This window comes from Panulirus ornatus, chromosome 9, assembly GCF_036320965.1.
Source record: "Panulirus ornatus isolate Po-2019 chromosome 9, ASM3632096v1, whole genome shotgun sequence".
NCBI lineage: Eukaryota > Metazoa > Arthropoda > Malacostraca > Decapoda > Palinuridae > Panulirus > Panulirus ornatus.
Window position 1 is genome coordinate 3,443,302 of NC_092232.1, and position 21,871 is coordinate 3,465,172.

At 45.0% G+C, this 21,871-nt stretch overlaps 3 protein-coding genes across 21 annotated transcripts; all 3 read left to right on the forward strand.

The window, feature by feature from the left end:
• The first annotated feature begins 343 nt into the window (after positions 1–343).
• Positions 344–3,414, forward strand: LOC139750149 (uncharacterized). Its single transcript, XM_071664475.1, has 4 exons — positions 344–837; positions 1,005–1,155; positions 1,571–2,929; positions 2,969–3,414. The coding sequence occupies exons 1-4, from the start codon at positions 344–346 to the stop codon at positions 3,116–3,118; spliced, it is 2,154 nt and encodes a 717-aa protein (XP_071520576.1). The 3' UTR covers positions 3,119–3,414.
• A 2,990-nt stretch (positions 3,415–6,404) lies between these two features.
• Positions 6,405–9,415, forward strand: LOC139750167 (uncharacterized). The gene is made up of 2 exons (XM_071664530.1): positions 6,405–8,930; positions 8,970–9,415. Exons 1-2 carry the CDS (start codon positions 6,405–6,407, stop codon positions 9,117–9,119), a joined length of 2,676 nt encoding a protein of 891 aa, XP_071520631.1. The 3' UTR covers positions 9,120–9,415.
• A 2,968-nt stretch (positions 9,416–12,383) lies between these two features.
• LOC139750164 (uncharacterized) lies at positions 12,384–21,549 on the forward strand. Of its 19 annotated transcripts, none has more exons than XM_071664517.1 (3): positions 12,384–14,884; positions 20,872–21,144; positions 21,223–21,549. In XM_071664517.1, the coding sequence occupies exons 1-3, from the start codon at positions 12,404–12,406 to the stop codon at positions 21,292–21,294; spliced, it is 2,826 nt and encodes a 941-aa protein (XP_071520618.1). In that variant the 5' UTR covers positions 12,384–12,403; the 3' UTR covers positions 21,295–21,549. The 19 variants fall into 19 exon arrangements, with proteins under 19 accessions (XP_071520618.1, XP_071520614.1, XP_071520622.1 ...); XM_071664513.1 differs by having other exon boundaries at positions 20,872–21,105; positions 21,145–21,549; XM_071664521.1 differs by having other exon boundaries at positions 20,872–21,105.
• The last annotated feature ends 322 nt before the right edge of the window (positions 21,550–21,871 follow it).

Sequence of the window (21,871 nt, forward strand, 5' to 3'; positions counted from 1 at the left end):
ACCATATCCTCACTGTACCACACCCTCATTGTACCATTTCCTCACTAAACCATCTCCTTATTGTACCACACCCTTACTGTACGACATCCTCATTATACCATCTCCTCATTATAACACACCCTTACTGTACCACATCCTCACTATACCATCTCCTCATTATAACACACCCTTACTGTACCACATCCACACTATACCATCGCGTCACTATAGAACATCCTCACTATACCCTATCGTCACTATACAACTTCTGGACACAATCTCCCACAAAGGACGTACTTTAAGTTTGATGTTATTTGACTTTCTCTTCCCATAAGATACTCAGGTTATTTAATTTAATTTGAAAATGAATAAATTAGTACGTATTACTATCATCACCCTTATCCTGGGGTTGTCTCTCCTCGCCGTGATCTTTACTGCGAACTGGTTGCTGCTGGCGGAGCAGGAGAGGCTCTCGTCCCTCCTGCAGGCGCGACACAAGGATTCCTATTCAGTATCAATACCTCTTCTGGGCACATTCATACCCAAGCCCTTGGAGCTTCCGAGGGTGCCAAACCCAGACGTGAACGCTCTCTTCGTTCTCCCTCAAACACTGAAGGACGTGCTTGCCCTACGGAAGATGGTGTACCAGCCCGAGGCCCTCACCTTCGTCGACCGCCTGAAGGTCTTCCTGTATCACTGCAGTCTTTCACTCTTGGTGGTGCCTGTAGTGGTGCTGGTAGTGTTGGGGATCTTAATCCTGGGACTGTGCATCCTGTACCGTTACAAGAATATCCTGACGGGACTCTGGAGGAGACTTAAGGGGCTCCTTCTCCGGGATTGTGCATTCTGCGGGAAAACGTATTCCGTCGCAGAACTGAGCAAGCTCAGTGCGTGCACAAGAATTTCCTGAGTGGCCTCTGGAGGAGACCCCAGCTGTCGTCCAGGATCATAAGATACATACTCGTTGCGTGCACCGTGGGCTTCATGCTTTTCCTGGTTTTGCCGCATAATACGTTGGCTTTCAGGGTAGACGAATTCTATTTGATGGTCGTCTATATAATAGTTGAACTATGCCCAGAAGCCCCAGACACTTCAGAAGACTCTACTGAAACTGTTGTAGACTCTCCAGAAGATAATGCTCCTGAAGTTGAAGACACTCCAGATGATGCTCCTGAAGTTGTTGACACTCCAGATGATGCTCCTGAAGTTGTTGACACTCCAGAAGATGATTCTTCTGAAGCTGAAGACACTTCAGATGATGCTCCTGAAGTTGAAGACACTCCAGAAGATGATGCTTCTGAAGTTGTCGAAGACACTCCAGAAGATGATGCTCCTGAAGTTGTCGAAGACACTCCAGAAGATGATGCTCCTGAAGTTGTCGAAGACACTCCAGAAGATGATGCTCCTGAAGCTGTCGAAGACACTCCAGAAGATGATGCTCCTGAAGTTGTCGAAGACACTCCAGAAGTGAATGCTTCTGAAGTTGTTGAAGACACTCCAGAAGATGATGCTTCTGATGTTGTCGAAGACACTCCAGAAGATGATGCTTCTGTAGTTGTCGAAGACACTGCAGAAGATGATGCTCCTGAAGTTGTCGAAGACACTGCAGAAGATGATGCTCCTGAAGTTGTCGAAGACACTCCAGAAGATGATGCTCGAAGACACTGCAGAAGATGATGCTCCTGAAGTTGTCGAAGACACTCCAGAAGATGATGCTCCTGAAGTTGTCAAAGACACTCAAGAAGATGATGCTCCTGAAGTTGTCGAAGATACTCCAGAAGATGATGCTTCTGTAGTTGTCGAAGACACTCCAGAAGATGATACTTCTGTTCAGAGTGGTAGGAGCAACAGGAAGACTCCAGCTCAGAGTAGTAAGAAGACCAGAAGTCGTAGGAAGAAGATCAGACCTCATAGGAAGAAGAGTACTCCAGCTCAGGGTTCTGGCGATAGGGATTCTCCAGTTCGGGAGTCTGGTAAGAACAGAACCCCAGCGAAGGACTCAAACACCCACGAGGCTGGTAATGATAACTTCAGGCGAGATAGGAGGTGGTTGGAGTTTTTGGAAATGCCAACTGAAGAGAGAGAGTTTGTCCAGAAGGAAACCCCATCTATTGAGGACGAATTTGGTATTAAGATTAAGTTCCCAAAGAGAAGGAACTATATCATCCTGCAAGGAGGACGTCAAGCTGTCGGTCAGGCTTGCCTAAAACTGCAGCGTCTGGTGGACCTGTCTCAGCCCAGCGGTGTCGACCTCCTCGCGGAAGTGAACAATACCTCGTACAGGGTTCGTCCTAACAGAATTTGGCCATGTGGGAACGTCTTACGAAAGGTGAATGTTGACCCCAGTCTTCATGGTGTACTTATTGGTAGATCGGGGCAAACCGTGCAGGGCATTAGAAATAAGTATTGTGTTGACATTTACGTGCCCGGGAAGTCAGAGGAGTACAAGACAATCGATATTGTCGGACAAAGTAAAGATGTGCAGGCGGCCAAGAAGGAGGTGCTGCGGCTCATTAGACAAAGCACCAGGCGTTCCTCCAGAATGTACGGCAACTTTCTGAGGCGCTCCACCCAGTCCTATGAAAGAACGTCCAGGAGGAGGGGGCCTAAGGCTGTGTCTGGTGATGTAGCCGAAGAGGTGAAGTCTGAAGTTGTGACTGATGATGTAGCCGAAGAGGTGGAGTCTGAAGTTGTGACTGATGATGTAGCCGAAGAGGTGGAGTCTGAAGTTGTGACTGATGATGTAGCCGAAGAGGTGGAGTCTGAAGTTGTGACTGATGATGTAGCCGAAGAGGTGGAGTCTGAAGTTGTGACTGATGATGTAGCCGAAGAGGTGGAGTCTGAAGTTGTGACTGATGATGTAGCCGAAGAGGTGGAGTCTGAAGTTGTGACTGATGATGTAGCCGAAGAGGTGAAGTCTGAAGTTGTGACTGATGATGTAGCCGAAGAGGTGAAGTCTGAAGTTGTGACTCATGATGTAGCCGAAAAGGTGAAGTCTGAAGTTGTGACTCATGATGTAGCCGAAGAGGTGAAGTCTGAAGTTGTGACTCATGATGTAGCCGAAGAGGTGAAGTCTGAAGTTGTAGCTTCTGGTGATGACTGGCGAGAGGATACGGAGGGGTTCTGGCGTGTTGACTGAAGAGCCTGAAGGCTGTGGAGTCTGATAATCCAGCTCCCCAGGCAACACTGCCACCATCCCTTTCCCCAGCACTATTGCCACCATCCCCTTTCGGGCAACATTGCCACCATCCTCTTCCCTGGCATCACTGCTATCACACATCTCCTCCCCCCTGCCTGATGTTCATCGTCCTCTTGTCTGCTTTGGCGCATCTTACCCGCTGAGCACATCACTTGAGGCCCAGGTACACGTGGTTCCCGTCTACCTTCCCATGATAAATGGTGAGATAAATATTTTATCATTTTATATTTTTCAATGACATATCATTAGTATTACTATCTTTTTGGTGTACGTAAGGGGGATTATCCAAATTAGTCACTCCTTTGATTCATCTTTACGAGGTGCTTTCATGCATTTCATGACATATATACCCTCCAGAGACCTTCCCTGGTCATGCAAAGTTTTTTTATTTTTGGACAAAAATAAACAAAAGAAGGTAAAATATTTCTTACTTCCCCAACCCCCCCACCCTTCCCTCGGTAAACATCTTTGTCTCATGAATTTTTGAATCATTTACTGTCTTAAGAAAATATACCTAACTTTATTTACGTTCCCATCTTGAGAATACAGTATTCTATAGAATGTGAATTAAAACTTTTATATACTATTTCAAAATTTTATATTTGTGATGGATAGAAATGTATTTGTTCTGCATAAATGTTACCAACTTGGATTGCTTATGTAAAACCACACACACACACACACACACACACACAGACAACCTTGGAAGAGAGAACAGAGAAGTGACCAGACACAACTTTTTTGATTTTCTAAAACCAGTCGATGGTATGAAGAGCAAACAGTTCGAATGAACGTAATCAAAAAACTTGGTCAAAAAGATATAAAATGAGGTGCTTTTCATAGCGTGAATGATGGCTGAATGAAATGATTGATTGAAGGTATGGTTGATGCAGACAGAATAAAGCGATAGGTCCCCATGAGTGCAAAACACCTTATCCGTTCACCTATTTACACACACACACACACACACACACAGAGCAATGTTGTGTGAGCCGTTTCCCGCATCAGCGCTACCTCGCTGGTAGAGGATGTGTGGATCAGGTGTTTCATTATAGAATGTGTATGAGAAAAACTTAGAAAAACATACTACACATACATACCTACACACACAAACGCCATCTATAACATCACTGTCTCTCTATGAAAGAGTAGAGTTTCCACAACCATGGATTTTGTATTACATATCCTTCATATTGCATCGGTTTTCCTTTGAGAAATAACGCTCATATGTAGATCTACATATTCGACGCCGAGGTTGACACCACACGATCATAGACATATCTGGTAGAGAAAGCTTTGACCCAGCATGTTACACATCCGTGAGGTGACACAATGGAGACACAAGTGGTAATCCTCGTACTCAGACAGTGAGATCATCCAGCGATCCGTCTCTGTGAAGTTGCAAAAACGAAAATTAAACCAGAGACAGATTTTACTCCAGTCTTACCATTACTTTTTAAATCCCTCAGCAAAGACGGAGTGGAGGGCCTCATCTAACATTACGCCACGTACGTCTAAAGTTAATCGAGAAGCTTCCCACTCCTCACTGAGGACTAGATAAACCCATGCCATATCTAGGAACTCTGCAATGACCGTGACTTTAATATCAAAGGGCAGTATCAGGATGCCTCCACAGGAGCCCTGACCACCGTGTTGCCTCACAGCACGGTCAGTCTTTTTCCCTTCATGAAGTACTACATATAGGCACCTAAAATGTAAATAATCGTAAACTGAAGCTCTATTTCATAGGTATATATTTGCTTATCGACACTAATGATGGCACTTTGCCTCGACATGTACTGACACAAGCTACATCTATACACCACCCCGTCGCCTTATGAAGTCCCTACTCATCCCTAATTTTACAATTCGCTTTAAAATGCCATTTAGTTCAACTCGCTTGTAGCAAGTCATCCTCACTATTCCACACCCTCACTATACCACATACTTATTATACATCCTTACTATACCATATAGTCACTATACCACATCGTCACTATACCACATCCTCATTATACCACACAGTCACTATACCACATCCTCATCATACCACAGAGTCACTATACCACATCCTTACAATACCACATCGTCACCAAACCACATCGTCACTATACCACATCGTTGCTATACTACATCGTCACCATACAACAACGTCACAGTACCATACCGACACTATACCACTTTAAGACAAACTCTCCCGCAAAGGACGTGCTTTAACTTTGATGTTATTTGCCTTTTTCTTCCCATTGTATGATTAAGATTTGCCTCACATGGCACGGTCAGTCTTTTCCCCTTCATAAAGTACTACATATAAGCACCTAAAATGTAAATAATCGTAAACTAGATCTCTATTTCATATGTATATATTTGCTTATCGACACTAATGATGGCACGTTGCCTCGAAATGTGGTAACCCTAGGCTCTCTCTCTCTCTCTCTCTCTCTCTCTCTCTCTCTCTCTCTCCTTCAACAGGTTCGCTGGAGATACATCTATAAACCTCCCCGTCGCTTGTAGCAAGTCATCCTCACTATACCATATCCTCGCTATACCACACCCTCACTATACCACATCCTTACCATAGCACATCCTCACTGTACCACACCCTCATTGTACCATATCCTCACTAAACCATCTCCTTATTATGCCACACCCCTACTTTACGACATCCTCACTATACCATCTCCTCATTATAACACACCCTTACTGTACCACATCCTCACTATCCCATCTCCTCACTAAACCACATCCTCACTGCACCACATCCTCACTATACCATCTCATCACCAAACCACATCCTCACTGTACCACATTCTCACTATACCATCTCCTCATTATAACACACCCTTAATGTACGACATCCTCAATATACCATCTCATCACTAAACCACATCCTCACTGTACCACACCCTCACTGTACCACATCCTCACTATACCATCTCCTCTTTATAACGCACCCTTAATGTACCTCATCCTCACTATACCATCTCCTCTTTATAACACACCCTTAATGTACCACATCCTCACTATACCATCTCCTCTTTATAACACACTCTAACTGCACCATATCCTCAAGATACCATCTCGTCACTATAGAACATCCTCACTATACCCTATCGTCACTATACAACTTCCGGACACACTCTCCCTCAAAGGACGTACTTTAAGTTTGATATTATTTGCCTTTCTCTTCCCATAAGATACTCAGCTTATTTAATCTAATTTGAAAATGAATAAATTAGTACGTATTACTATCATCACCCTTATCCTGGGGTTGTCTCTCCTCGCCGTGATCTTTACTGCGAACTGGTTGCTGCTGGCGGAGCAGGAGAGGCTCTCGTCCCTCCTGCAGGCGCGACACAAGGATTCCTATTCAGTATCAATACCTCTTCTGGGCACATTCATACCCAAGCCCTTGGAGCTTCCGAGGGTGCCAAACCCAGACGTGAACGCTCTCTTCGTTCTCCCTCAAACACTGAAGGACGTGCTTGCCCTACGGAAGATGGTGTACCAGCCCGAGGCCCTCACCTTCGTCGACCGCCTGAAGGTCTTCCTGTATCACTGCAGTCTTTCACTCTTGGTGGTGCCTGTAGTGGTGCTGGTAGTGTTGGGGATCTTAATCCTGGGACTGTGCATCCTGTACCGTTACAAGAATATCCTGACGGGACTCTGGAGGAGACTTAAGGGGCTCCTTCTCCGGGGATTGTGCATTCTGCGGGAAAACGTATTCCGTCGCAGAACTGAGCAAGCTCAGTGCGTGCACAAGAATTTCCTGAGTGGCCTCTGGAGGAGACCCCAGCTGTCGTCCAGGATCATAAGATACATACTCGTTGCGTGCACCGTGGGCTTCATGCTTTTCCTGGTTTTGCCGCATAATACGTTGGCTTTCAGGGTAGACGAATTCTATTTGATGGTCGTCTATATAATAGTTGAACTATGCCCAGAAGCCCCAGACACTTCAGAAGACTCTACTGAAACTGTTGTAGACTCTCCAGAAGATAATGCTCCTGAAGTTGAAGACACTCCAGATGATGCTCCTGAAGTTGTTGACACTCCAGATGATGCTCCTGAAGTTGTTGACACTCCAGAAGATGATTCTTCTGAAGCTGAAGACACTTCAGATGATGCTCCTGAAGTTGAAGACACTCCAGAAGATGATGCTTCTGAAGTTGTCGAAGACACTCCAGAAGATGATGCTCCTGAAGTTGTCGAAGACACTCCAGAAGATGATGCTCCTGAAGTTGTCGAAGACACTCCAGAAGATGATGCTCCTGAAGCTGTCGAAGACACTCCAGAAGATGATGCTCCTGAAGTTGTCGAAGACACTCCAGAAGTGAATGCTTCTGAAGTTGTTGAAGACACTCCAGAAGATGATGCTTCTGATGTTGTCGAAGACACTCCAGAAGATGATGCTTCTGTAGTTGTCGAAGACACTGCAGAAGATGATGCTCCTGAAGTTGTCGAAGACACTGCAGAAGATGATGCTCCTGAAGTTGTCGAAGACACTCCAGAAGATGATGCTCCTGAAGTTGTCAAAGACACTCAAGAAGATGATGCTCCTGAAGTTGTCGAAGATACTCCAGAAGATGATGCTTCTGTAGTTGTCGAAGACACTCCAGAAGATGATACTTCTGTTCAGGGTGGTAGGAGCAACAGGAAGACTCCAGCTCAGAGTAGTAAGAAGACCAGAAGTCGTAGGAAGAAGATCAGACCTCATAGGAAGAAGAGTACTCCAGCTCAGGGTTCTGGCGATAGGGATTCTCCAGTTCGGGAGTCTGGTAAGAACAGAACCCCAGCGAAGGACTCAAACACCCACGAGGCTGGTAATGATAACTTCAGGCGAGATAGGAGGTGGTTGGAGTTTTTGGAAATGCCAACTGAAGAGAGAGAGTTTGTCCAGAAGGAAACCCCATCTATTGAGGACGAATTTGGTATTAAGATTAAGTTCCCAAAGAGAAGGAACTATATCATCCTGCAAGGAGGACGTCAAGCTGTCGGTCAGGCTTGCCTAAAACTGCAGCGTCTGGTGGACCTGTCTCAGCCCAGCGGTGTCGACCTCCTCGCGGAAGTGAACAATACCTCGTACAGGGTTCGTCCTAACAGAATTTGGCCATGTGGGAACGTCTTACGAAAGGTGAATGTTGACCCCAGTCTTCATGGTGTACTTATTGGTAGATCGGGGCAAACCGTGCAGGGCATTAGAAATAAGTATTGTGTTGACATTTACGTGCCCGGGAAGTCAGAGGAGTACAAGACAATCGATATTGTCGGACAAAGTAAAGATGTGCAGGCGGCCAAGAAGGAGGTGCTGCGGCTCATTAGACAAAGCACCAGGCGTTCCTCCAGAATGTACGGCAACTTTCTGAGGCGCTCCACCCAGTCCTATGAAAGAACGTCCAGGAGGAGGGGGCCTAAGGCTGTGTCTGGTGATGTAGCCGAAGAGGTGAAGTCTGAAGTTGTGACTGATGATGTAGCCGAAGAGGTGGAGTCTGAAGTTGTGACTGATGATGTAGCCGAAGAGGTGGAGTCTGAAGTTGTGACTGATGATGTAGCCGAAGAGGTGGAGTCTGAAGTTGTGACTGATGATGTAGCCGAAGAGGTGGAGTCTGAAGTTGTGACTGATGATGTAGCCGAAGAGGTGGAGTCTGAAGTTGTGACTGATGATGTAGCCGAAGAGGTGGAGTCTGAAGTTGTGACTGATGATGTAGCCGAAGAGGTGAAGTCTGAAGTTGTGACTGATGATGTAGCCGAAGAGGTGAAGTCTGAAGTTGTGACTCATGATGTAGCCGAAAAGGTGAAGTCTGAAGTTGTGACTCATGATGTAGCCGAAGAGGTGAAGTCTGAAGTTGTGACTCATGATGTAGCCGAAGAGGTGAAGTCTGAAGTTGTAGCTTCTGGTGATGACTGGCGAGAGGATACGGAGGGGTTCTGGCGTGTTGACTGAAGAGCCTGAAGGCTGTGGAGTCTGATAATCCAGCTCCCCAGGCAACACTGCCACCATCCCTTTCCCCAGCACTATTGCCACCATCCCCTTTCGGGCAACATTGCCACCATCCTCTTCCCTGGCATCACTGCTATCACACATCTCCTCCCCCCTGCCTGATGTTCATCGTCCTCTTGTCTGCTTTGGCGCATCTTACCCGCTGAGCACATCACTTGAGGCCCAGGTACACGTGGTTCCCGTCTACCTTCCCATGATAAATGGTGAGATAAATATTTTATCATTTTATATTTTTCAATGACATATCATTAGTATTACTATCTTTTTGGTGTACGTAAGGGGGATTATCCAAATTAGTCACTCCTTTGATTCATCTTTACGAGGTGCTTTCATGCATTTCATGACATATATACCCTCCAGAGACCTTCCCTGGTCATGCAAAGTTTTTTTATTTTTGGACAAAAATAAACAAAAGAAGGTAAAATATTTCTTACTTCCCCAACCGCCAACCCTTCCCTCGGTAAACATCTTTGTCTCATGAATTTTTGAATCATTTACTGTCTTAAGAAGATATACCTAACTTTATTTACGTTCCCATCTTGAGAATACAGTATTCTATAGAATGTGAATTAAAACTTTTATATACTATTTCAAAATTTTATATTTGTGATGGATAGAAATGTATTTGTTCTGCATAAATGTTACCAACTTGGATTGCTTCTGTAAAACCACACACACACACACACACACACACAGACAACCTTGGAAGAGAGAACAGAGAAGTGACCAGACACAACTTTTTTGATTTTCTAAAACCAGTCGATGGTATGAAGAGCAAACAGTTCGAATGAACGTAATCAAAAAACTTGGTCAAAAAGATATAAAATGAGGTGCTTTTCATAGCGTGAATGATGGCTGAATGAAATGATTGATTGAAGGTATGGTTGATGCAGACAGAATAAAGCGATAGGTCCCCATGAGTGCAAAACACCTTATCCGTTCACCTATTTACACACACACACACACACACACAGAGCAATGTTGTGTGAGCCGTTTCCCGCATCAGCGCTACCTCGCTGGTAGAGGATGTGTGGATCAGGTGTTTGCATTATAGAATGTGTATGAGAAAAACTTAGAAAAACATACTACACATACATACCTACACACACAAACGCCATCTATAACATCACTGTCTCTCTATGAAAGTGTAGAGTTTCCACAACCATGGATTTTGTATTACATATCCTTCATATTGCATCGATTTTCCTTTGAGAAATAACGCTCATATGTAGATCTACATATTCGACGCCGAGGTTGACACCACAGGATCATAGACATATCTGGTAGAGAAAGCTTTGACCCAGCATGTTACACATCCGTGAGGTGACACAATGGAGACACAAGTGGTAGTCCTCGAACTCAGACAGTGAGATCATCCAGCGATCCGTCTCTGTGAAGTTGTAAAAACGAAAATTAAACCCGAGACAGATTTTACTCCAGTCTTACCATTACTTTTTAAATCCCTCAACAAAGACGGAGTGGAGGGCCTCATCTAACATTACGCCACGTACGTCTAAAGTTAATCGAGAAGCTTCCCACTCCTCACTGAGGACTAGATAAACCCATGCCATATCTAGGAACTCTGCAATGACCGTGACTTTAATATCAAAGGGCAGTATCAGGATGCCTCCACAGGAGCCCTGACCACCGTGTTGCCTCACAGCACGGTCAGTCTTTTCCCCTTCATGAAGTACTACATATAGGCACCTAAAATGTAAATAATCGTAAACTGAAGCTCTATTTCATAGGTATATATTTGCTTATCGACACTAATGATGGCACTTTGCCTCGACATGTACTGACACAAGCTACATCTATACACCACCCCGTCGCCTTATGAAGTCCCTACTCATCCCTAATTTTACATTTCGCTTTAAAATGCCATTTAGTTCAACTCGCTTGTAGCAAGTCATCCTCACTATTCCACACCCTCACTATACCACATACTTATTATACATCCTTACTATACCATATAGTCACTATACCACATCGTCACTAGACCACATCCTCATTATACCACACAGTCACTATACCACATCCTCATTACACCACAGAGTCACTATACCACATCCTTACAATACCACATCGTCACCAAACCACATCGTCACTATACCACATCGTTGCTATACTACATCGTCACCATACAACAACGTCACAGTACCATACCGACACTATACCACTTTAAGACAAACTCTCCCGCAAAGGACGTGCTTTAACTTTGATGTTATTTGCCTTTTTCTTCCCATTGTATGATTAAGATTTGCCTCACATGGCACGGTCAGTCTTTTCCCCTTCATAAAGTACTACATATAAGCACCTAAAATGTAAATAATCGTAAACTAGATCTCTATTTCATATGTATATATTTGCTTATCGACACTAATGATGGCACGTTGCCTCGAAATGTGGTAAACCTAGGCTCTCTCTCTCTCTCTCTCTCTCTCTCTCTCTCTCTCTCTCTCTCCTTCAACAGGTTCGCTGGAGATACATCTATAAACCTCCCCGTCGCTTGTAGCAAGTCATCCTCACTATACCATATCCTCGCTATACCACACCCTCACTATACCACATCCTTACCATAGCACATCCTCACTGTACCACACCCTCATTGTACCATATCCTCACTAAACCATCTCCTTATTATGCCACACCCCTACTTTACGACATCCTCACTATACCATCTCCTCATTATAACACACCCTTACTGTACCACATCCTCACTATCCCATCTCCTCACTAAACCACATCCTCACTGCACCACATCCTCACTATACCATCTCATCACCAAACCACATCCTCACTGTACCACATCCTCACTATACCATCTCCTCATTATAACACACCCTTAATGTACGACATCCTCAATATACCATCTCATCACTAAACCACATCCTCACTGTACCACACCCTCACTGTACCACATCCTCACTATACCATCTCCTCTTTATAACGCACCCTTAATGTACCTCATCCTCACTATACCATCTCCTCTTTATAACACACCCTTAATGTACCACATCCTCACTATACCATCTCCTCTTTATAACACACTCTTACTGCACCATATCCTCACGATACCATCTCGTCACTATAGAACATCCTCACTATACCCTATCGTCACTATACAACTTCCGGACACACTCTCCCTCAAAGGACGTACTTTAAGTTTGATATTATTTGCCTTTCTCTTCCCATAAGATACTCAGGTTATTTAATTTAATTTGAAAATGAATAAATTAGTACGTATTACTATCATCACCCTTATCCTGGGGTTGTCTCTCCTCGCCGTGATCTTTACTGCGAACTGGTTGCTGCTGGCGGAGCAGGAGAGGCTCTCGTCCCTCCTGCAGGCGCGACACAAGGATTCCTATTCAGTATCAATACCTCTTCTGGGCACATTCATACCCAAGCCCTTGGAGCTTCCGAGGGTGCCAAACCCAGACGTGAACGCTCTCTTCGTTCTCCCTCAAACACTGAAGGACGTGCTTGCCCTACGGAAGATGGTGTACCAGCCCGAGGCCCTCACCTTCGTCGACCGCCTGAAGGTCTTCCTGTATCACTGCAGTCTTTCACTCTTGGTGGTGCCTGTAGTGGTGCTGGTAGTGTTGGGGATCTTAATCCTGGGACTGTGCATCCTGTACCGTTACAAGAATATCCTGACGGGACTCTGGAGGAGACTTAAGGGGCTCCTTCTCCGGGGATTGTGCATTCTGCGGGAAAACGTATTCCGTCGCAGAACTGAGCAAGCTCAGTGCGTGCACAAGAATTTCCTGAGTGGCCTCTGGAGGAGACCCCAGCTGTCGTCCAGGATCATAAGATACATACTCGTTGCGTGCACCGTGGGCTTCATGCTTTTCCTGGTTTTGCCGCATAATACGTTGGCTTTCAGGGTAGACGAATTCTATTTGATGGTCGTCTATATAATAGTTGAACTATGCCCAGAAGCCCCAGACACTTCAGAAGACTCTACTGAAACTGTTGTAGACTCTCCAGAAGATAATGCTCCTGAAGTTAAAGACACTCCAGATGATGCTCCTGAAGTTGTTGACACTCCAGATGATGCTCCTGAAGTTGTTGACACTCCAGAAGATGATTCTTCTGAAGTTGAAGACACTTCAGATGATGCTCCTGAAGTTGAAGACACTCCAGAAGATGATGCTCCTGAAGTTGTCGAAGACACTCCAGAAGATGATGCTCCTGAAGTTGTCGAAGACACTCCAGAAGATGATGCTCCTGAAGCTGTCGAAGACACTCCAGATGATGCTCCTGAAGTTGTCGAAGACACTCCAGAAGTGAATGCTTCTGAAGTTGTCGAAGACACTCCAGAAGTGAATGCTTCTGAAGTTGTCGAAGACACTCCAGAAGATGATGCTTCTGAAGTTGTCGAAGACACTCCAGAAGATGATGCTTCTGTAGTTGTCGAAGACACTCCAGAAGATGATGCTTCTGTAGTTGTCGAAGACACTGCAGAAGATGATGCTCCTGAAGTTGTCGAAGACACTGCAGAAGATGATGCTCCTGAAGTTGTCGAAGACACTCCAGAAGATGATGCTCCTGAAGTTGTCAAAGACACTCAAGAAGATGATGCTCCTGAAGTTGTCGAAGATACTCCAGAAGATGATGCTTCTGTAGTTGTCGAAGACACTCCAGAAGATGATACTTCTGTTCAGAGTGGTAGGAGCAACAGGAAGACTCCAGCTCAGAGTAGTAAGAAGACCAGAAGTCGTAGGAAGAAGATCAGACCTCGTAGGAAGAAGAGTACTCCAGCTCAGGGTTCTGGCGATAGGGATTCTCCAGTTCGGGAGTCTGGTAAGAACAGAACCCCAGCGAAGGACTCAAACACCCGCGAGGCTGGTAATAATAACTTCAGGCGAGATAGGAGGTGGTTGGAGTTTTTGGAAATGCCAACTGAAGAGAGAGAGTTTGTCCAGAAGGAAACCCCATCTATTGAGGACGAATTTGGTATTAAGATTAAGTTCCCCAAGAGAAGGAACTATATCATCCTGCAAGGAGGACGTCAAGCTGTCAGTCAGGCTTGCCTAAAACTGCAGCGTCTGGTGGACCTGTCTCAGCCCAGCGGTGTCGACCTCCTCGCGGAAGTGAACAATACCTCGTACAGGGTTCGTCCTAACAGAATTTGGCCATGTGGGAACGTCTTACGAAAGGTGAATGTTGACCCCAGTCTTCATGGTGTACTTATTGGTAGATCGGGGCAAACCGTGCAGGGCATTAGAAATAAGTATTGTGTTGACATTTACGTGCCCGGGAAGTCAGAGGAGTACAAGACAATCGATATTGTCGGACAAAGTAAAGATGTGCAGGCGGCCAAGAAGGAGGTGCTGCGGCTCATTAGACAAAGCACCAGGCGTTCCTCCAGAATGTACGGCAACTTTCTGAGGCGCTCCACCCAGTCCTATGAAAGAACGTCCAGGAGGAGGGGGCCTAAGGCTGTGTCTGGTGATGTAGCCGAAGAGGTGAAGTCTGAAGTTGTGACTGATGATGTAGCCGAAGAGGTGGAGTCTGAAGTTGTGACTGATGATGTAGCCGAAGAGGTGAAGTCTGAAGTTGTGACTGATGATGTAGCCGAAGAGGTGAAGTCTGAAGTTGTGACTGATGATGTAGCCGAAGAGGTGGAGTCTGAAGTTGTGACTGATGATGTAGCCGAAGAGGTGAAGTCTGAAGTTGTGACTGATGATGTAGCCGAAGAGGTGAAGTCTGAAGTTGTGACTCATGATGTACCCGAAAAGGTGAAGTCTGAAGTTGTGACTCATGATGTAGCCGAAGAGGTGAAGTCTGAAGTTGTGACTCATGATGTACCCGAAAAGGTGAAGTCTGAAGTTGTGACTCATGATGTAGCCGAAGAGGTGAAGTCTGAAGTTGTGACTCATGATGTAGCCGAAGAGGTGAAGTCTGAAGTTGTAGCTTCTGGTGATGACTGGCGAGAGGATACGGAGGGGTTCTGGCGTGTTGACTGAAGAGCCTGAAGGCTGTGGAGTCTGATAATCCAGCTCCCCAGGCAACACTGCCACCATCCCTTTCCCCAGCACTATTGCCACCATCCCCTTTCGGGCAACATTGCCACCATCCTCTTCCCTGGCATCACTGCTATCACACATCTCCTCCCCCCTGCCTGATGTTCATCGTCCTCTTGTCTGCTTTGGCGCATCTTACCCGCTGAGCACATCACTTGAGGCCCAGGTACACGTGGTTCCCGTCTACCTTCCCATGATAAATGGGGAGATAAATATTTTATCATTTTATATTTTTCAATGACATATCATTAGTATTACTATCTTTTTGGTGTACGTAAGGGGGATTATCCAAATTAGTCACTCCTTTGATTCATCTTTACGAGGTGCTTTCATGCATTTCATGACATATATACCCTCCAGAGACCTTCCCTGGTCATGCAAAGTTTTTTTATTTTTGGACAAAAATAAACAAAAGAAGGTAAAATATTTCTTACTTCCCCAACCCCCCCACCCTTCCCTCGGTAAACATCTTTGTCTCATGAATTTTTGAATCATTTACTGTCTTAAGAAAATATACCAAACTTTATTTACGTTCCCATCTTGAGAATACAGTATTCTATAGAATGTGAATTAAAACTTTTATATACTATTTCAAAATTTTATATTTGTGATGGATAGAAATGTATTTGTTCTGCATGAATGTTACCAACTTGGATTGCTTCTGTAAAACCACACACACACACACACACACAGACAACCTTGGAAGAGAGAACAGAGAAGTGACTAGATACAACCTTTTTGATTTTCTAAAACCAGTCGATGGTATGAAGAGCAAACAGTTCGAATGAACGTAATCAAAAAACTTGGTCAAAAAGATATAAAATGAGGTACTTTTCATAGCGTGAATGATGGCTGAATGAAATGATTGATTGAAGGTATGGTTGATGCAGACAGAATACATAGATTTCAGAAGTTATATGATAGCAGAGGATGTTAAAGCGATAGGTCCCCATGAGTGCAAAACACCTTATCCGTTCACCTATTTACACGCACACACACACACACAGAGCAATGTTGTGTGAGCCGTTTCCCGCATCAGCGCTACCTCGCTGGTAGAGGATGTGTGGATCAGGTGTTTGCATTATAGAATGTGTATGAGAAAAACTTAGAAAAACATACTACACATACATACCTACACACACAAACGCCATCTATAACATCACTGTCTCTCTATGAAAGTGTAGAGTTTCCACAACCATGGATTTTGTATTACATATCCTTCATATTGCATCGATTTTCCTTTGAGAAATAACGCTCATATGTAGATCTACATATTCGACGCCGAGGTTGACACCACACGATCATAGACATATCTGGTAGAGAAAGCTTTGACCCAGCATGTTACACATGTTGTGTGAGCCGTTTCCCGCATCAGCGCTACCTCACTGGTAGAGGATGTGTGGATCAGGTGTTTGCATTATAGAATGTGTATGAGAAAAACTTAGAAAAACATACTACACATACATACCTACACACACAAACGCCATCTATAACATCACTGTCTCTCTATGAAAGTGTAGAGTTTCCACAACCATGGATTTTGTATTACATATCCTTCATATTGCATCGATTTTTCTTTGAGAAATAACGCTCATATGTAGATCTACATATTCGACGCCGAGGTTGACACCACACGATCATAGACATATCTGGTAGAGAAAGCTTTGACCCAGCATGTTACCCATCCGTGAGGTGACACAATGGAGACACAAGTGGTAGTCCTCGTACTCAGACAGTGAGATCATCCAGCGATCCGTCTCTGTAAAGTCGTAAAAACGAAAATTAAACCCGAGACAGATTTTACTCCAGTCTTACCATTACTTTTTAAATCCCTCGGCAAAGACGGAGTGGAGGGTCTCATCTAACATTACGCCACGTAACACTATTCCACACCCTCACTATACCACATCCTTATTATACATCCTTACTATACCATATAGTCACTATACCACATCGTCACTATACCACATCCTCATTATACCACACAGTCACTATACCACATCCTCATTATACCACACAGTCACTATACCACATCCTTACGATACCACATCGTCACCAAACCACAACGTCACTATACCACATCGTTGCTATACTACATCGTCACCATACAACAACGTCACAGTACCATACCGTCACTATACCACTTTAAGACAAACTCTCCCGCAAAGGACGTCCTTTAACTTTGATGTTATTTGCCTTTTTCTTCCCATTGTATGATTAAGATTTGCCTCACATGGCACGGTCAGTCTTTTCCCCTTCATAAAGTACTACATATAAGCACCTAAAATGTAAATAATCGTAAACTAGATCTGTATTTCATATGTATATATTTGCTCATCGACACTAATGATGGCACGTTGCCTCGAAATGTGGTAACCCTAGGCTCTCTCTCTCTCTCTCTCTCTCTCTCTCTCCCTCCTTCAACAGGTTCGCTGGAGATACATCTATAAACCTTCCCGTCGCTTGTAGCAAGTCATCCTCACTATACCATATCCTCGCTATACCACACCCTCACTATACCACATCCTCACCATACCACATCCTCACTGTACCACACCCTCATTGTACCATATCCTCACTAAACCATCTCCTTATTATGCCACACCCCTACTTTACGACATCCTCACTATACCATCTCCTCATTATAACACACCCTTACTGTACCACATCCTCACTATCCCATCTCCTCACTAAACCACATCCTCACTATACCATCTCCTCATTATAACACACCCTTACTGTACCACATCCTCACTATACCATCTCCTCATTATGCCACACCCTTACTGTACCACATCCTCACTATACCATCTCCTCATTATAACACACCCTTACTGTACCACATCCTCACTATTCCATCTCCTCATCATAACACACCCTTTCTGTACCATATCCTCACTATACCATCTCATCACTAAACCACATCCTCACTGTACCACATCCTCACTATACCATCTCCTCATTATAACACACCCTTAATGTACGACATCCTCAATATACCATCTCATCACTAAACCACATCCTCACTGTACCACACCCTCACTGTACCACATCCTCACTATACCATCTCCTCTTTATAGCGCACCCTTAATGTACCTCATCCTCACTATACCATCTCCTCTTTATAACACACCCTTAATGTACCACATCCTCACTATACCATCTCCTCTTTATAACACACTCTTACTGCACCATATCCTCACGATACCATCTCGTCACTATAGAACATCCTCACTATACCCTATCGTCACTATACAACTTCCGGACACACTCTCCCTCAAAGGACGTACTTTAAGTTTGATATTATTTGCCTTTCTCTTCCCATAAGATACTCAGGTTATTTAATTTAATTTGAAAATGAATAAATTAGTACGTATTACTATCATCACCCTTATCCTGGGGTTGTCTCTCCTCGCCGTGATCTTTACTGCGAACTGGTTGCTGCTGGCGGAGCAGGAGAGGCTCTCGTCCCTCCTGCAGGCGCGACACAAGGATTCCTATTCAGTATCAATACCTCTTCTGGGCACATTCATACCCAAGCCCTTGGAGCTTCCGAGGGTGCCAAACCCAGACGTGAACGCTCTCTTCGTTCTCCCTCAAACACTGAAGGACGTGCTTGCCCTACGGAAGATGGTGTACCAGCCCGAGGCCCTCACCTTCGTCGACCGCCTGAAGGTCTTCCTGTATCACTGCAGTCTTTCACTCTTGGTGGTGCCTGTAGTGGTGCTGGTAGTGTTGGGGCTCTTAATCCTGGGACTGTGCATCCTGTACCGTTACAAGAATATCCTGACGGGACTCTGGAGGAGACTTAAGGGGCTCCTTCTCCGGGGATTGTGCATTCTGCGGGAAAACGTATTCCGTCGCAGAACTGAGCAAGCTCAGTGGGATTGTGCATTCTGCGGGAAAACGTATTCCGTCGCAGAACTGAGCAAGCTCAGTGCGTGCACAAGAATTTCCTGAGTGGCCTCTGGAGGAGACCCCAGCTGTCGTCCAGGATCATAAGATACATACTCGTTGCGTGCACCGTGGGCTTCATGCTTTTCCTGGTTTTGCCGCATAATACGTTGGCTTTCAGGGTAGACGAATTCTATTTGATGGTCGTCTATATAATAGTTGAACTATGCCCAGAAGCCCCAGACACTTCAGAAGACTCTACTGAAACTGTTGTAGACTCTCCAGAAGATAATGCTCCTGAAGTTGAAGACACTCCAGATGATGCTCCTGAAGTTGTTGACACTCCAGATGATGCTCCTGAAGTTGTTGACACTCCAAAAGATGATTCTTCTGAAGTTGAAGACACTTCAGATGATGCTCCTGAAGTTGAAGACACTCCAGAAGATGATGCTCCTGAAGTTGTCGAAGACACTCCAGAAGATGATGCTCCTGAAGTTGTCGAAGACACTCCAGAAGATGATGCTCCTGAAGTTGTCGAAGACACTCCAGAAGATGATGCTCCTGAAGCTGTCGAAGACACTCCAGAAGTGAATGCTTCTGAAGTTGTCGAAGACACTCCAGAAGTGAATGCTTCTGAAGTTGTCGAAGACACTCCAGAAGATGATGCTTCTGAAGTTGTCGAAGACACTCCAGAAGATGATGCTTCTGTAGTTGTCGAAGACACTGCAGAAGATGATGCTTCTGAAGTTGTCGAAGACACTCCAGAAGATGATGCTTCTGTAGTTGTCGAAGACACTGCAGAAGATGATGCTCCTGAAGTTGTCGAAGACACTGCAGAAGATGATGCTCCTGAAGTTGTCGAAGACACTCCAGAAGATGATGCTCCTGAAGTTGTCAAAGACACTCAAGAAGATGATGCTTCTGTAGTTGTCGAAGACACTCCAGAAGATGATACTTCTGTTCAGGGTGGTAGGAGCAACAGGAAGACTCCAGCTCAGAGTAGTAAGAAGACCAGAAGTCGTAGGAAGAAGATCAGACCTCATAGGAAGAAGAGTACTCCAGCTCAGGGTTCTGGCGATAGGGATTCTCCAGTTCGGGAGTCTGGTAAGAACAGAACCCCAGCGAAGGACTCAAACACCCGCGAGGCTGGTAATAATAACTTCAGGCGAGATAGGAGGTGGTTGGAGTTTTTGGAAATGCCAACTGAAGAGAGAGAGTTTGTCCAGAAGGAAACCCCATCTATTGAGGACGAATTTGGTATTAAGATTAAGTTCCCCAAGAGAAGGAACTATATCATTCTGCAAGGAGGACGTCAAGCTGTCAGTCAGGCTTGCCTAAAACTGCAGCGTCTGGTGGACCTGTCTCAGCCCAGCGGTGTCGACCTCCTCGCGGAAGTGAACAATACCTCGTACAGGGTTCGTCCTAACAGAATTTGGCCATGTGGGAACGTCTTACGAAGGGTGAATGTTGACCCCAGTCTTCATGGTGTACTTATTGGTAGATCGGGGCAAACCGTGCAGGGCATTAGAAATAAGTATTGTGTTGACATTTACGTGCCCGGGAAGGCAGAGGAGTACAAGACAATCGATATTGTCGGACAAAGTAAAGATGTGCAGGCGGCCAAGAAGGAGGTGCTGCGGCTCATTAGACAAAGCACCAGGCGTTCCTCCAGAATGTACGGCAACTTTCTGAGGCGCTCCACCCAGTCCTATGAAAGAACGTCCAGGAGGAGGGGGCCTAAGGCTGTGTCTGGTGATGTAGCCGAAGAGGTGAAGTCTGAAGTTGTGACTGATGATGTAGCCGAAGAGGTGGAGTCTGAAGTTGTGACTGATGATGTAGCCGAAGAGGTGAAGTCTGAAGTTGTGACTGATGATGTAGCCGAAGAGGTGAAGTCTGAAGTTGTGACTGATGATGTAGCCGAAGAGGTGGAGTCTGAAGTTGTGACTGATGATGTAGCCGAAGAGGTGAAGTCTGAAGTTGTGACTGATGATGTAGCCGAAGAGGTGAAGTCTGAAGTTGTGACTCATGATGTAGCCGAAAAGGTGAAGTCTGAAGTTGTGACTCATGATGTAGCCGAAGAGGTGAAGTCTGAAGTTGTGACTCATGATGTAGCCGAAGAGGTGAAGTCTGAAGTTGTAGCTTCTGGTGATGACTGGCGAGAGGATACGGAGGGGTTCTGGCGTGTTGACTGAAGAGCCTGAAGGCTGTGGAGTCTGATAATCCAGCTCCCCAGGCAACACTGCCACCATCCCTTTCCCCAGCACTATTGCCACCATCCCCTTTCGGTCAACATTGCCACCATCCTCTTCCCTGGCATCACTGCTATCACACATCTCCTCCCCCCTGCCTGATGTTCATCGTCCTCTTGTCTGCTCTGGCGCATCTTACCCGCTGAGCACATCACTTGAGGCCCAGGTACACGTGGTTCCCGTCTACCTTCCCATGATAAATGGTGAGATAAATATTTTATCATATTATTTTTCAATGACATACCATTAGTATTACTATCTTTTTGGTGTACGTAAGGGGGATTATCCAAATTAGTCACTCCTTTGATTCATCTTTACGAGGTGCTTTCATGCATTTCATGACATATATACCCTCCAGAGACCTTCCCTGGTCATGCAAAGTTTTTTTATTTTTGGACAAAAATAAACAAAAGAAGGTAAAATATTTCTTACTTCCCCAACCCCCCCACCCTTCCCTCGGTAAACATCTTTGTCTCATGAATTTTTGAATCATTTACTGTCTTAAGAAAATATACCAAAC

Bases quoted from the DNA above. Each gene is read 5' to 3' on its own strand.
- LOC139750149 (XM_071664475.1), top strand. From the start codon at position 344: ATGAATAAATTAGTACGTATTACTATCATCACCCTTATCCTGGGGTTG. The intron at 1,156-1,570 runs GTTGTTGACACT...ATGCTCCTGAAG, and splicing joins CTCCAGATGATGCTCCTGAA to TTGTCGAAGACACTGCAGAA. The intron at 2,930-2,968 runs GTGAAGTCTGAA...GTAGCCGAAAAG, and splicing joins CTGATGATGTAGCCGAAGAG to GTGAAGTCTGAAGTTGTGAC.
- LOC139750164 (XM_071664510.1), top strand. From the start codon at position 12,404: ATGAATAAATTAGTACGTATTACTATCATCACCCTTATCCTGGGGTTG. The intron at 14,885-20,871 runs GTGAAGTCTGAA...GTAGCCGAAGAG, and splicing joins CTGATGATGTAGCCGAAGAG to GTGAAGTCTGAAGTTGTGAC.
- LOC139750167 (XM_071664530.1), top strand. From the start codon at position 6,405: ATGAATAAATTAGTACGTATTACTATCATCACCCTTATCCTGGGGTTG. The intron at 8,931-8,969 runs GTGAAGTCTGAA...GTAGCCGAAAAG, and splicing joins CTGATGATGTAGCCGAAGAG to GTGAAGTCTGAAGTTGTGAC.